Below are 14,754 nucleotides of genomic sequence, written 5' to 3'. Positions count from 1 at the left end.
CCCGGAACAGATGCTTGCGGCGTCTTTGGCATCCAGACTTTACGATTCTTCGGTGACTTTTCAGACACTGTCTCTTTCTTGGTTCCTTGCGCTTGTTGACGAAGAGCGCGAGTTTGGGCAGCCTTCGCCTTACGCCTCTGTATCCGTTCCTTGAGGGTTGAACGGGCCCTTTTGACGAGAGTCCACTCCTCCGTCGTAAGTTTTGCAGAAATACAATTATTTTGCCGTTGGGGCAATTGAACCGCTTTCTGTTTCCTCGACTCTAGGTCCGCATAGTAATGGACCCCGTCGGTTTGTTGCATGGCCTTAGCCAATTGTCGAGCACGGCGCTGACGCTGTCTCTGACGAGCTCTTTTCGTCAGCACCGGTGAGCTATTGATCAACGACTCCGTAACTGGTGTAGAGTCGTTTTGAGCAGGGACGTTGCAAGGAGATTCCTTAACAACGATCGAGCCAGAATCTTTGTCTGCGGCCTCCGTTGGAATTGCAGACTTGAAAGTTTTCGAAATCTTCCTATATTTGCGAGACGAGGAAGATTTCGCGGATGAGGATGATAAATACTCCTCAAACTTCGCCTGATCGAATTCGTATTCGATCTCTTCATTGATGATGATCTTGATCGGTTGCGACACCGCGGTCTCGGCAGCGAGACCGCTGGCTCCCACTGTGGTCGCCAGCTTGTTTGGTTCAAAAGTCGCTGCTGTGGAATTCATTATAACTTTGTTCGATTACAACAAATTCGAAAGAATAATCTTTTTATAAGACTTTTTCTACACAACAAAACAAAAATTACAACTCTTGAGAAACAAACACGAAAATCGTCTATCAATTCTCGTTTTCGTGGGACTTTGCCTGTGCCGGGAACGCTTTGGTTCGTGGACCGCCGATTCACAGATCGTGAAGAGGGGGCTTATGATTCTAACTTCGTTATCGAAGTAGAAATTGAAACGATATCTTATCGAAGTAAGATAGTCGTTCTTCTTAAAATCAAGTCGAAGCTTAATTTCAAGGCGTTGCAAGAAAAGAACTCAAATCTCTGCTCTCTCTGCTCTGGAATGCTCTAACAAATGCTCGATCCTCGTCAGAAGTGACCCTAGGGGGGTATTTATAGCCTCAAGGGTCAGTAACTGCAAAAACTTAACAATCGAAGAAGTCAGTACGGCGAGACAGTGTTTACTGTCTCGCTGGGCGAGACAGCGTTTGCTGTCTCGACCCGCGAGACAGTAAATTTGCTGTCTCGCTCAGCGAGACAGTAAATGCTGTCTCGGAAAATGGCAGTTTCTCGCTGTAACTGTTCTCTCACGTTTCAAACTCCGTTATTTTGGCAGTTATCCACGTGATTTTCGCCCATGATGTTTCCCACGTCCCTTGGCAGTTAATGGACACGTGTAGGGCAGTTACAAATGTAGTTTTGACTATTTCAACACTGTCTCGCTGGCGAGACAGCAAAGACTGTCTCGCTGGCGAGACAGTTCATACTTGTTTTGATTTTTCCAAAACAGTATGAAATCCTTTCTTGTGAATTTTTGAGTGATCTTCTCTATGCTTGGGATATCTATTAGCATTTTTTGACGCCTACAGATACCCCCTCCAAAGTATTCCAGACTCATTCTTTTATAGAGGAGCATGGGATACTTTGGATAAGATAGATTTTACTTACGATCCCTTCAATGCTTGGCTGAATAGATCGTATGAAAGGACTTGTAAATGGCTTCAATGTTTAACCTCTTCTGCTGTTAGTCTATCCAGTTCTTCGTAGAATAGCTAACGTTCTCCCGGCGTCGCGTTTATCGCTTGACCGTTGTCGAGATCTTGAATTGAAGTTGATACTTGCTCTTGTGAATTCAGCGTTTACCATTGAATTGGTATATCCATTGAGAATTCCTCAGGTTATCCTTAAGAATATTCAGATTAATATTCTCCAGAAACTTCCTGTTGAGGGTGGGAATACAGTTTAGACTCGTGTACCCATTGGAGTATTCCACTGTTCCATAGTGCAAAACAGAAAAGTTTACTGTCTCGCTCGGCGAGACAGAGTTTTCTGTCTCGCTGGGCGAGACAGTGTTTTCTGTCTCGCTCGGCGAGACAGAGTTGTCTGTCTCGCTCAGCGAGACAGAGTTTCCTGTCTCGCCCGGCTGCTATATAAGTCGGGACTTAGGGTTTTAGGGTTTTTTACGTCGGATTTTGGCGATTTTTTGGGCGATTCTTGGGCGATTTTCGACCAGTTTTCTTCTATTTCTTCTCCTCTTTGTTGCCGACTTGGGAGGTGCTCTTGTTTGGGAAGATTTCACTCAGATTTCAAAGGTTTGTTCTTCCCCTTTTCTCCAAAATTTTGACTCTCCTTCAACTGTGACTGTGCATGCATCATTTCGGTTGTATTTGTCCTATTTTTTGTCGATTTCATGTTCAAAATCTTAACCTTCCTCTTGGATTTCAATGTAGATCACATACTCATCATGTCGCCACGTAGAGCTCGAGGGAAGGGAATCCGACCGACTGTTCAGAGCCCTGAGGAGGCTGCCCCTGCTGCACCCTCACGTGGAGGTATATTTCTTTCACCTTTTCACGAATTTAAATATTGTATTTCGTCCATTCCATATGTATGTTCCTATTTTTGCTTGCAGATCCTCGTTTGTATCCTTTGAGGTACCTTCGAGAAGAGCCGGTATCCTCCTTTGAGGGGATCGACGCTTAAAAGTGTTTGTTTTGCTTTGACAAAACACACTTCATAATACACAGGGGCGATTTTACATCATCCCATATGTATTGAAAGGTTTTGGTATGCCGTTATAATGCCCGCATACCTCCTTTATACATATGGTGGATAGAAAATCGTCACACCTGTTATGAGATAACGACTATATCTTATAGAATGAGATATACCGTTTTTCTCTAAAATTTTAGGATGACACTTACACAATTTATGTGTATGCCTCTTTTATCAGTCCGATTTCCTTCTACCACATTTACTGCTGATGTGATTACTGGCCGGAGTAGCGTGACCCACTCTTATTACGAGGGGATCCCGTTAATTGAATCCTCTCCCCAGTTTAAATCTGATTATAGTGGAAGTGATAGAGAATTAATCCAGCGAGGTAGTTGTCGTGTTCTACGACGATTAATCACAGATGCGCCCTTGATCTCGGAGCAAGACTCGAATCAATGCATAAGGAAGCCAGATTTCTTATTTGGTGACTCGGTAAAAGATCCGAAGATTGCTTTCTGCCAGCCTGCGCAATGGTTGCACCAGAATGGGTCCTCATTCTTATATCTGCCTTTTATCCCCCGGGATCACTCACTATTAATGTTCAGGAATCTATCAGTTGGACGTGAGATGTTCTGGAAGTTGACTGAAAATCACGAGCGTATTCATTGTGGTTTTATTGGGAAGGAAGCCAACCCAGGCTCCAGTGAAAGAGCTCATGTGCGGGGGCTTCATCCGGGTATCTTGGGACAAGATAATATACCTCAGAATGAAAAGATAGTGCAAGCCAACACCGTGAAGAACCGGTTAGCGGCAGCGGGCAAAAGATTACCCAAAGAGACTTTTAGATGCTATGGATGGGTCCATTATTCTGGGGACAAATGGTGGTGGACCAGGATGACCCGATATGTGTTAAACCGCTTTGGGCGAGAGTTAGCAGAATTAGGGTTAGATGTCCCGATTCGTGCCACCATGCATGGCCTACAGAGTAGTGTAGGTCATTTCCTCTGCTTGTTCGAGATCTATAACCCGGACACTAATACATTCTTTACCAAGAACGGGGAACTCGGATTACCACTGCATGAAATGATGCAGGTGTCTGGTTTGCCTATGGGCGATGTTCCCTATCAAGAGTTCTTTCCAACTAGCAATCAGCTGAACAAGATGAAAGATAGCTCAACTGTGACTCATGATACTTTATGGGAATTGACTTGCCATTATCATATAGCCATGGCCGAGATGGAGCCCAAAGCCAGAAAGAAATCTCCTCAGGTCAGCTTAAAACAATTCGCTGACTACCTCTTCAAGAACCTGGATGTCCGTTCGGCAGATGTGTGCGGATTGTCTCCTTTGAGTACGGATGAAATTAACCGTCTGTTAGAGAAAACCAACGCGCAATCTTATACTTCGCGCTCAGAAGATGGATTTTTGCACGGCACTAAGTTCCGCTCTTATCTGTGGCAAGCTGGTGTTCCGATTAGCCCTACTGCTCTGCTGGCGGGTTTTCTAGCCTTATGGTTAAAGAGATGTGTAGTTCCTCATCAGTCCGCAGATGCGATGCCAATGGAAGTGTTGTATCCGGCCGTCCAGCTAGTTACAGGTCGCAAATTATCTTTGCTTCCCGCTATGGTGGCCGATATTCATAGTGGATTACGGCAATTAATCTCCGTGTTTACTCAGGAGAAAAAGAAACCCTCTGCCAGTCTGTCCGTTCCGAAGCTGGAGCTACCTTATACTTATCTGATGACCTGGTTAGTACTTCATCGACCAGATTTAATGGAAGCTCCTGAGACGGCAAATTCTAGCATCCCTCTGTTGCAGAATCTCGAGAATTGCAAATGGATCAGGCATCAAGAACCCGACATAACGAGGCAGTTTAAAATTCACAAGTGTTGGGAATTCTTCCCCTGCTTCCCTCAATTCTCCGGTACCTACAATACTACTTTAGTAGATGCTGAAGACCCAAGGCAGAATCGCACTATCTTGGATGTCGGGTGCTTCAGATGGTTGATGAATATTCGACCTGGATATCTGTTCTTCAGAGTAAGGGATGTTTGCCACATTGAACCCTATCTCCCATGTCGATTCGCCCGTCAATTCGGGTATGATCAGATATATGTCGGCAATCCAAACCGCCACCTTAGCTTTCGAGGTGGACTTATCGATGGTGCGAGGGCTTGGTTCTGGAGCATTGCTGGCTGCACAAATGTTGAATTTGATCTTCCTTTAGAGGCGCCGCCCCTAAGGATGACCTTTCTCTTCTGCAAATGGCTGATAGCCACCAATATTGCCACTCGACGTAGGAGGATATCAGACTCAGAGGAGGAAATAGCTCCACGACAAGCAACAGAACCGCCTCGTGAAGCTGTGATGTCGCCTCGAGGAAAAGAGGCTGCTGAATCATCAAGGAAAGGAAAGGAACCGGCTCTCCCAGTTGATAGTGAAGAGGAGTTTGATAGTGAAGCAACCGAAACTTCAGAAGGGGAAGACGAGAATGAATCAAGTTCTGAGGAAGTATCTGGCCTTCCCGATTCATTCTTTGATAGAGGACTTGTAAGGCCTTCTGTCGCTCCGACCCAACCACAAGCTGCTCCAAAGAAACGTAAGGAAAGAGTCGTCATGGAACATCCTAACCGGATGACGGTAGAAGTTCTTAGTTGCGACGAAGAGGATGAAGAGGATATGGTGCCTCTCATTCGTCGGCAAATATCTCGAACTTCTACTCAAGCTCAAACTCAAGTTTCTCCCCGAGCTGAGTTACGCACCAAACATCGTCATGAAGGTTCTGGTGCACGCCCTCTGAAGAAACAGAAGAAAGCTGTTTCTAAACCGCGCGTTCATCTTCCTGCTGTAGAAGAGGCGTCTGGTCGTAGTGCTTCTTCTGATGAGCAAGGTAACGATTTGTTTTTATAGCTTTTACACTTTTTGACGTTCAAACTTATTTCATGTTCAACTTCTGCAGGGAGTCGAGAGGAAGGAGAATTGCCAGCTGATGCTGCTTCTCCCGGAGGTATGGAAATTGAGGAAACAAGCTTCGTCCAACAAATGCATGATGCTCTGAAGGAAGGATCGGCTGATGTTCCACCCACTCCTGACGTTGATCCATCAGCTGCGGACACAGGTACTGATCTTTCTCCTCTCGGAAGAGAAATCCGAGAAATGAATGAGTCGGACCGTGTGCCTCCTCTAATGACCTGTGCGCTTTCTCTCCTTTTAGTCAAATTAAAAGAAGCAGGTACCAGTAGTGGAGCTCTCGAATCAGCCCCGACCAATGAAGGTAAAATCGATCTTTGTCTTGGGCAGATTCGTCTAAATTTACATGTTATTTATGGTTCCTCATGTTCTTTAGACATCCCGATGCACGAGCCTATTGAAGGAGAAGCTACCCATGCCACCAAAGTCGATGATTTTAATAATTTCGACTTTAATATCTCAGAGGACGACCATCAACAAATCCTTGATTCTCTGTTAGAGAAAGCCTCTGATGCAACTATCGGCTCAGATGTTGGAATTGGTTCAACGGAAGCCGGTCCTTCTGAGAGTAAGACTTTGGTTCTGTGAACTCCACATATATATATACGTATATATTTTGACTTGATTAATCATATAAGTGTCTGAATTATAGGACCAACTGCTGGAGCTGATACTACTATAATTACTGGAACGTCTGATCGGCCAGAGGGTAGCGAACTCGTGCCATGGGCAGGAACTGAGGTTGATTTGCAATCATCAGTTCTTGAGCCTCAACCTTCTACTCCTATGGACCCTATGATGATAGAAGTCACTGTCACTCCCCAGATTAGTCCGGTCGCAACAAAAGCGAGACCAACTGAAGGCGTTGGTACGTCGGCTGATGTTATGCCTATTGCTGGTACATTTTACCCATAATTTTGTTTCAAATTTTGGGTTAACATCTCATTATGCTCATTGTAACTCCTTCGTTTGTAGAATCAACTCTTAAAGAGCCTCTTAGCTTGGACCCGCCGTCTTCTGAAGCTTTAATTGAAAAAGCCTCTGATGTAGCGGGTGCATCAACAGCTACCATTCCTGAATCAACCTTGGTTGTTCCGGAAATCAGGTTACCATCCTCGGGTGAACTAAGTCATGCTGAAGGTTCTTCCATCGAACTTGGTATGTCTTAGTTTGTTGTTTTGTATGTATATATATGTCCTGTACTGACCTATTTGCCTTCATCGCAGTTCCTTCATCATCATTATCAGATCGCATCCGAGCTTTGTTAGCAGACGAGGATCCGGATAAAGCCGGCATTTGCTCTGATCTCGACGGCTTCATCTCCTTTTTGAATTCTATGGTTGATCGTATTCTCTCCAAAGGATCGCGATTTGAGAGTTTTAAGAAACCTCTTGACCGCTATATATCAGGGATCCGTGATGAAGGATATAATGATTTAGCCGATTCGATCAACGCCTACATGGTTGACTTGAAGCAACATGTTGACCTTCTGAGGGGTCTTCGCACTGAAAGCGTACCTTCCTACATTGCTTCTCGCATGGACTCCAAGCTACAAGCGTTGCGTGATTCCCAAACATCAGCTAATCTCGAGCTCCAACAGCTAAGAGCCCACAGCGATCAACTTAGGATGAATGTTGGCAAGAGAATACAAGCCCAGGTTAACCTACGTCGGGATTTAGAATCGAGTCGAGCAGAAATAGCTCGCTTAGAGGAGGAACTTGCAATGGCCAAGGACGCTCATGATGTCTTGAAGTCTGAGTTGACGCAGGAGATTCATATTGAAGGCAACCTGTTACAGCAACTGAACCTTCAAGATAAAATAATTGCTGAAAAGGAACAAGAGGTCGTCGCGCTTCACAACGTTGACGAAGAAGCCTTTAAAATCAAATTGGCAGCTGAGCTTGAAGCCGAGCCACCCCATGGGGTGGCCGAGCCACCCCATGGGGTGGCCGAGCCACCCCATGGTGGCTCGGTTGCCGAGCCACCTATGGGTGGCCGGCCACCCATGGGTGGCCACCCTCTGACACGTGCACACGGGCACAGTAAAGGTGGCCGACGGTGGCTGAAGGTGGCCGACGGTGGCTGACAGTGGCCGACAGTGGCCGACAGTGGCCGACAGTGGCCGACAGTGGCCGACAGTGGCCAGCATTTGTTCTTTCGCGGGCACTGTTTAGAGAGCCTATAAATAGGCCTAGGGATGCTCATTTTCAAGGGTTGGAAATTTTGGAGAGAGGCGAAGCCCTGCTGGATTGGAGACTCGGAACTTAAAAAAGATTGAAACTTTGGGACTTCGGGGACTCACTCCTTCAGATCTGGTGCTCGGCGATCATCAACGTCAAATAAGGCAGGTGTTCGAGAGGATCAGATCTCAGATCTACGCGGGCATACTCCGGATCTAAGCTTGGTCTTAGATCCCGAGACTTGGACGATTGTTTCCTTGGTGAAACAATCCTCCCCGGCTATTATTTCCTTGGTGAAATAATACCTGTCGTACTGCATAGATCCGACCAGATCTAGATCTCGCGGTGGTCCACGGCAAACAACCCCGGCGCAGGCAAAGAACCCATAAAGCGAGCGACCGCAAAACAGGAGCTCGCGATTCGTTCGACATAAAGGAGAAAAGTTGTAATCTTTGTTTATTTTTGTTTGATTTTCGTTGTAACCGGATCTTATAAAAAGACCGGATCTTTTGTAACTCAAAAAGTTGTAACTCAAGATGACAATGGAATCAATAACAAAGAAAAACACGAATTTCCCCGCGAACAATGTTTACCGGGTTCAAAAAGCTTTATATGGATTGAAACAAGCTCCTAGAGCTTGCTATGCTCGCCTCTCTAGTTTTCTTGTTAAAAATGGTTTTTCAAAAGGAACAATTGATAACACTCTTTTTGTGAGAAAAAGGAAAAATGATTTTATTTTAGTTCAAATATATGTTGATGATATCATTTTCGGTGCTACTAATAAATCTTTGTGCAAGGAATTTTCTAAAGTTATGCAAGATCATTTTGAGATGAGTATGATGGGAGAGCTTACATTCTTTCTCGGGCTCCAAGTCAAGCAAACTAAGGATGAGATATTCATTTCTAAAAGCAAGTATGCTAAGGAATTGGTGAAGAAATTCAATTTGGAGAATTCTAAGCATGCGCCTACTCCCATGAGTACAAGTGTAAAGCTTGATGCGGATGAAAGTGGCGGGGACGTGGACCAAAAACTATACCGAGGTATGATAGATAGTCTTCTTTATCTCACCGTTAGTAGACCCGATATCATGTTTAGTGTATGTGCATGTGCACGTTTTCAAGCTTCTCCTAAAGCATCTCATTTAATTGCGGTTAAAAGGATCATTAAGTATGTTAATGGAACTTTTAATCTTGGTTTATTTTATCCAAAGAGCACCTTTTTTGATTTATATGGTTTTTGTGATGCCGACTTTGCCGGATGTAAGGTAGATTTTAATTGCGGTTAAAAGGATCATTAAGTATGTTAATGGAACTTTTAATCTTGGTTTATTTTATCCAAAGAGCACCTTTTTTGATTTATATGGTTTTTGTGATGCCGACTTTACCGGATGTAAGGTAGATCGTAAGAGTACGAGTGGAACATGCCAATTCTTAGGAAATTAACTTGTTTCTTGGGCTTCTAAGAAACAAAATTACGTTGCATTGTCCACTACGGAAGTGGAATACATTGCCGCCGGCTTATGTTGTGCTCAAGTATTGTGGATGAAACAAAGTTTGGTTGACTATGATTTGAATTTTCAAAATATAAAAATCTTTTGTGATAACACTAGTGCTATTAATATTTCCAAAAATTCGGTTTTGCATTCTAGAACGAAACATATTGATGTACACCATCATTTCTTACGCGATCATGTAGAACGGCAAGATGTATCCCTATAGCGGATATATTTACTAAGCCTCTTGGTGAGGATGATTTTTGTCGCATAAGAAATGGTTTGGGCTTATACAATATGTGAAAGTTCTATTTGCTTGCTTGTTTAGTTGCTTTTTTTGCATGCATTTCTCCTTAACCCATTTTTGATGGTGACAAAGGGGGAGAGAAATCTCCTCATTTGTTGCATATATTTAGGGGGAGCTCATAGATAGGGGGAGCACCCATCTATAAGCTATATTTATTTTTTGCTCTTATATAATGGTTGGTTGTCATCATCAAAAAGGGGGAGATTGTTAGCCCTTATGTTTTGATGATGTTCTTACAACCACCATTATCGGTACTAATGGCTTATTGAGTATAAATGTAGTAAATTCATTTGTCAAGCTCGTTAGTGCCATCAACGGAGGATGGATGGAATATACGCTACAACGAAGATATCCAAAGGAGGAGGAGGCCAAGAGATGAAGCAACACTATTTTTCACAAGTATGAGGACTTATTTGCAAAAAAAATTTTCCAAACAATTTGTTTTTAGTATTAAAAATATTTTGCAAAGTTTCATAATTTTCAGAGGTCAAATGAATATTTTACAAATATTGTAAGTGAGTCAAAAATCAGGTTTTTGAGTGTATCAAATTGCGGTCGACCGCCACGGTCGACCGCGCCTGTGCTCACTCGACAGTGGGCAGTAGAAACTTTCACGGTCAACCGCTGCGATCGACCGTGAGCAAAAAATTTCCCACGGTCGACCGCCACGGTCGACTGCGAAAGTCTCTGGACTTTTAGTAAGTTTCTGAACTGCCTCGCGGTCGACCACGAAAAAATCACGGTCGACCGCTGTATATTTAAAACGGTAATTTTGTACAAATCTTTAGCACCGATTTCACACGATCTGGCGATGTTCTGTTTCCAGGTTTTGGGAGATTGGTTATGGGTTTCAAACAGGTGTGTTTTTCTATATAAACCCATCTTCTTCTTCTTCCTCAGTGTCCTAGTTCTTTCAGATATTTTCAGAGAACGTTTTTTTAATAGAGCTTCATTTTCAAACCAGTTTCTTCTTAGTTTTTGTGTTTCACATCCCAGCTTCAGTGTTATCTGTTAGACCCTAGAGGGGGGGTGATTAGGGTCTTATGCTAATCTAATCCGATTAAATGCCAATTAAAATTAATTAATAAGTTATCCTAGCAAGTATGAAATGCAACAAGATATGTAAGCTAGGATAAACAATATGAACAATGAGATATATCCTATATAATGTATATATATATGCAAGGATATATAAATTAACATAAGGGATAAACAATCTAAACAAGATAGTGGATAAAATGAATGAGCAATGCACAATTGGCGATATAAAATAAATGCAAAAATAAATACGCCAAAGACAAACTCAAACAAGCGATATGATCACGGAGTTCGGACCTTCCGTCCTACGTCTCCGCTCCAACTCCCGGGGAAAAATCCACTAACTCAACCGGGTTTTCTACGTTCACCCGAACAACGTTTACACCTCACAGGTTTTCTAGCTAACCGAAAACTCTACAACTCACACTCTTGCAATCACACTCTACACCCACTAAGTGTTGGACCTAGCCGTGTCTCCCTCAAGTGCTCGGTTACAACCTCTCCCTAGGCACGTCAACCGACGCCACTCCTCTTGGGACGATCCCCGACTCTCACCACACACTCCTCACTCGGTGTACAAGTGTATTACAAAGTGATTTCACAATTAAGCACAATATAGCAAATGATTGTTCTCTCTAACAAGGTGAGAACTCAATTAGGCTCAACTCAATGTCACACTATCCCACAACCCAATTATATAATGTATGCAAATACAATAAGCTCAATGGTTGTGTGTGCAAACAAAGAGTAAATCAAATCAAACTAAACTCAATATAAAACTAGCTTTAATAGAAATGATAATCAACAAATAATTATAAATAAAAGCTAGACTTGAGTTTAGGAAAACTTCTCTAGATCAAGATGGAGAGATGGAGATATGAAGCCCAAACAAGAAGATGATCTCCTCCACTTGTGAAAACCAAAACAGCTTAAACCAAACCCTTAAACAAGCTTAAACAAGCTTAAACTCTTTTTAAAACCCTTGTTTAAAAACTTCTTGTCTATGTTTGAAAGAGAGCAGCAATAGGGTATTTATACCCACCATTTCCGGTCGACCGGTCCGGTCGACCGGAGTTACTGTAGCAGTGCGCAGCTGTTTTGTAAAATCAATTTAAAATAGTAAATGAACTCCAAAAATTATGAAATTTTGTGAGAATGTTCTAGACATGTAACATAACATGTCAGAGAAAGAATTTCTGAAAAATATTTTCCCAGTTGAGAGAAATAAATATTTGAACACAAATTTACAGTTTCTGAAAAACTGTTAACATATACGATTTTGTAAAATCAATTAGGCACAGTAAATCAACTCCAAAAATAGTAAAATTTTGAGAGAAGTTTCTAAACATGTAGATAAACATGTCAGAGAAAGAATTTTTCAAATATCACTTTCCATTTGCGAAAACTCACCTGTTTTGTAAAACATGCACGAACATGTGCCCGAACGAAAACATGATTTTGTAAATTCCATTAAACATAACAAATCAATTCTAAACTTGATGAAACTTTGCGAAATGTTTGTAAACATGAAAACAAACATGTTAAAAAAAGAATTTCTCAAATTGAATTTCCATTTGTGAAAACTCATGTATTTTGCAAGTGTGTCCAAAGCATGAAACTCAAAACCATGCATGTATATATATAACTATATATATACATAGAAACCAAATACGTGTGTGTATATGATATTGAGCTTAAGGTACTTAACACACATAATATAAAATCTAAACTAGATTACCCAAGCTTGATCTTGATCTTCATTGTAGCTCAACTTGGTACACATGCGGATGAAGCTTGAACTTGATCTTTAACTTTGAATTGCAAGGCTTCAACCCGACATTCCGCCAACCTCCATTTGATATCGTCGTTGAAGCGCTATTCCATCCATCCTCCAACAACGTTGTTTGTCTACAAATCATAGGAATGCACAAACACTAGACAAACAACATTAGTAATAAATTGTTTGTTAAACATCATCAAAACAAGAAAGCCAACATTATCTTCTCCTTGCCATAGGGACATTGTAAAGAGAGGATTCTTACACCAGTTCTACTATTTTGAGAGCTTGATCTTGTGTAGATCAATTGTGTGGGAGTGTGATCTAGTGAGATCAATTGTGTAGTGTGAGATCGTGAGGGGATCGCTGTGTAGACGAAGTTCCAGCTTCCAAACCGGGTTGTGTAGTGGATTTCTCCTCGAGAGTGGGGAGCGGGGACGTAGGTCAGCGGACCGAACCTCGTTAACACATCGCGCGTCACAGGATAACGATTCCTAACCCTATCTTCTCTATTTTGATTGCATTTGGATATTGTGTTTTGCTTGTCTTAATTTTATTGCACAATTATAGCCTCATGACCCTAATCACCCCCCTCTAGGGTCCAACAAAGCCATCCAACATGATTAGCCCCTCCATTAATGAGAATGATGATCATCTCAAACCTTCACAGACTTAGAAGAAGAGAGGATCATTCTTGTAGCAAACCAAGGCGGCAACCCTGACACCTAGTCAGGAAAAGCTTATCTAAAGGACTATGATCAGAGTGCTCAAGAAATAGAAGAACAACCCCAAGAGGCTAGGGGTTCTGTCCCTAAGAAGTCAACCGACAAAGGGAAACAAAAAGAAACCCGATATAACAAGAACCTATTTCAAGAAGTCATAGAATCGAGTGCTCCCTTTCGATTTAACGTCATAGCACAGTTAGCCAATACACCGACTAGAATTACTCTATACGAGCTTCTGCGATTGTCTAAAACTACGAAGGAAGCTCTAATTGAAGCCTTAACGAACATGGAAAGCTTTATTACACAAGTTACTTTGATTTTCAAAGCTTCTGAAGGCCAGTCTTGCATACAGTGTCTACAAGCAGCAAGAAGTTTACCCTGCATATCATTTACTCAAGAAGATAGGCAGGTCAAACACAAGCACGATAGACATTTGTACTACACATGGTACATTGGGTCCTCAGAAATCAGCTGTGTACAAGTTGATCCAGGCTCAACACTTAGCATCATACCTTACAGGGTCATGCAGGTCTTAGGGATTCTCATGCATCGGTTGAACACCACCCAGACCACTATCTTCAGTTTAAACGCTAACAGTACTCGACCCCTTGAAAAGATCAAACTTAAGTGTCAAATCGGAGATTTCAGGTCCAAAGGGACTTGTTATATCATAGATATGGATACATCCTACAATTTATTATTGGGACGACCATGGACTCATACGAACCGCATTGTCCAGTCTACCCTACATCAGGTTATGAAGTATGCTAATGATGAAGGGGAAGTACAAACCCTGATTGCTGAGAAGCGTCCTTTCAGAGGGGTAGAGAGCTTCCATATAGACTCTATCTTCTACCTGGAATCTCAAGAGAAATTGAAAGAAGATGCTGACAGTGGCACCGAAACTGATATCTAGCTAGATACTAAGGAAGATTGTCCATGGGAGCTGAATTTTGATGTAATGGGTCAAATGGAAAGCAATAATAATGTACCGAGTGAGGGCGAGTGGTGCATTAATAAAGATTTTATTTTGGCGTACTTGTCTGATGTGTCCTATAAAAATAAACAAATGGAGATTGATACTGATGTAGGTATCAACCCATAGCACACATTATACGCCGAGGCATCACTTACGTTGCTAGTTAAATCATCCTTCACTGCAAATGAAGAAATGGAAGATGTCTGAAAGGTTTTCTTCAAAGTCCCATCCAAAAAGAAAGGACAGAAGTCAATCCACTTTGGTAATGTCAAACCTGAACTATTTAAGCATGGAAGTTCAGCGAAAGATAATAGGGTTACTTAATTCCATTACTATGAACCCAATTCTATCTTTTTGATGAAACGAATGGGTTACAACTTTAGCGAGAAAAACTGATTAAACTTTGGGAAAGAAAGACGAACGCTAGTTCAAATGTCTCTCACTCCCGAAGAAAAACCTCCTAACTATTATCAAAAGACTGGAAGAGGTGTGGGTTATGTCACAACCCCTTCCCATTTAGAAAATGAAACCGGTGACTGTATGTGTCAAGACCATTCATCCGAGACATTATCATTGGA

General features: G+C 42.2%; 1 protein-coding gene across 1 annotated transcript; it reads left to right on the top strand.

Moving 5' to 3' along the window:
- LOC109826765 lies at positions 5,649-14,113 on the top strand. The gene is made up of 5 exons (XM_020393785.1): positions 5,649-6,575; positions 6,653-6,835; positions 6,904-7,520; positions 13,524-13,726; positions 13,846-14,113. The coding sequence occupies exons 1-5, from the start codon at positions 6,464-6,466 to the stop codon at positions 14,111-14,113; spliced, it is 1,383 nt and encodes a 460-aa protein (XP_020249374.1). The 5' UTR covers positions 5,649-6,463.

This window comes from Asparagus officinalis, chromosome 10, assembly GCF_001876935.1.
Source record: "Asparagus officinalis chromosome 10, Aspof.V1, whole genome shotgun sequence".
Classification (NCBI taxonomy): domain Eukaryota; kingdom Viridiplantae; phylum Streptophyta; class Magnoliopsida; order Asparagales; family Asparagaceae; genus Asparagus; species Asparagus officinalis.
This window is presented reverse-complemented; position numbering and strand designations above follow the sequence as displayed.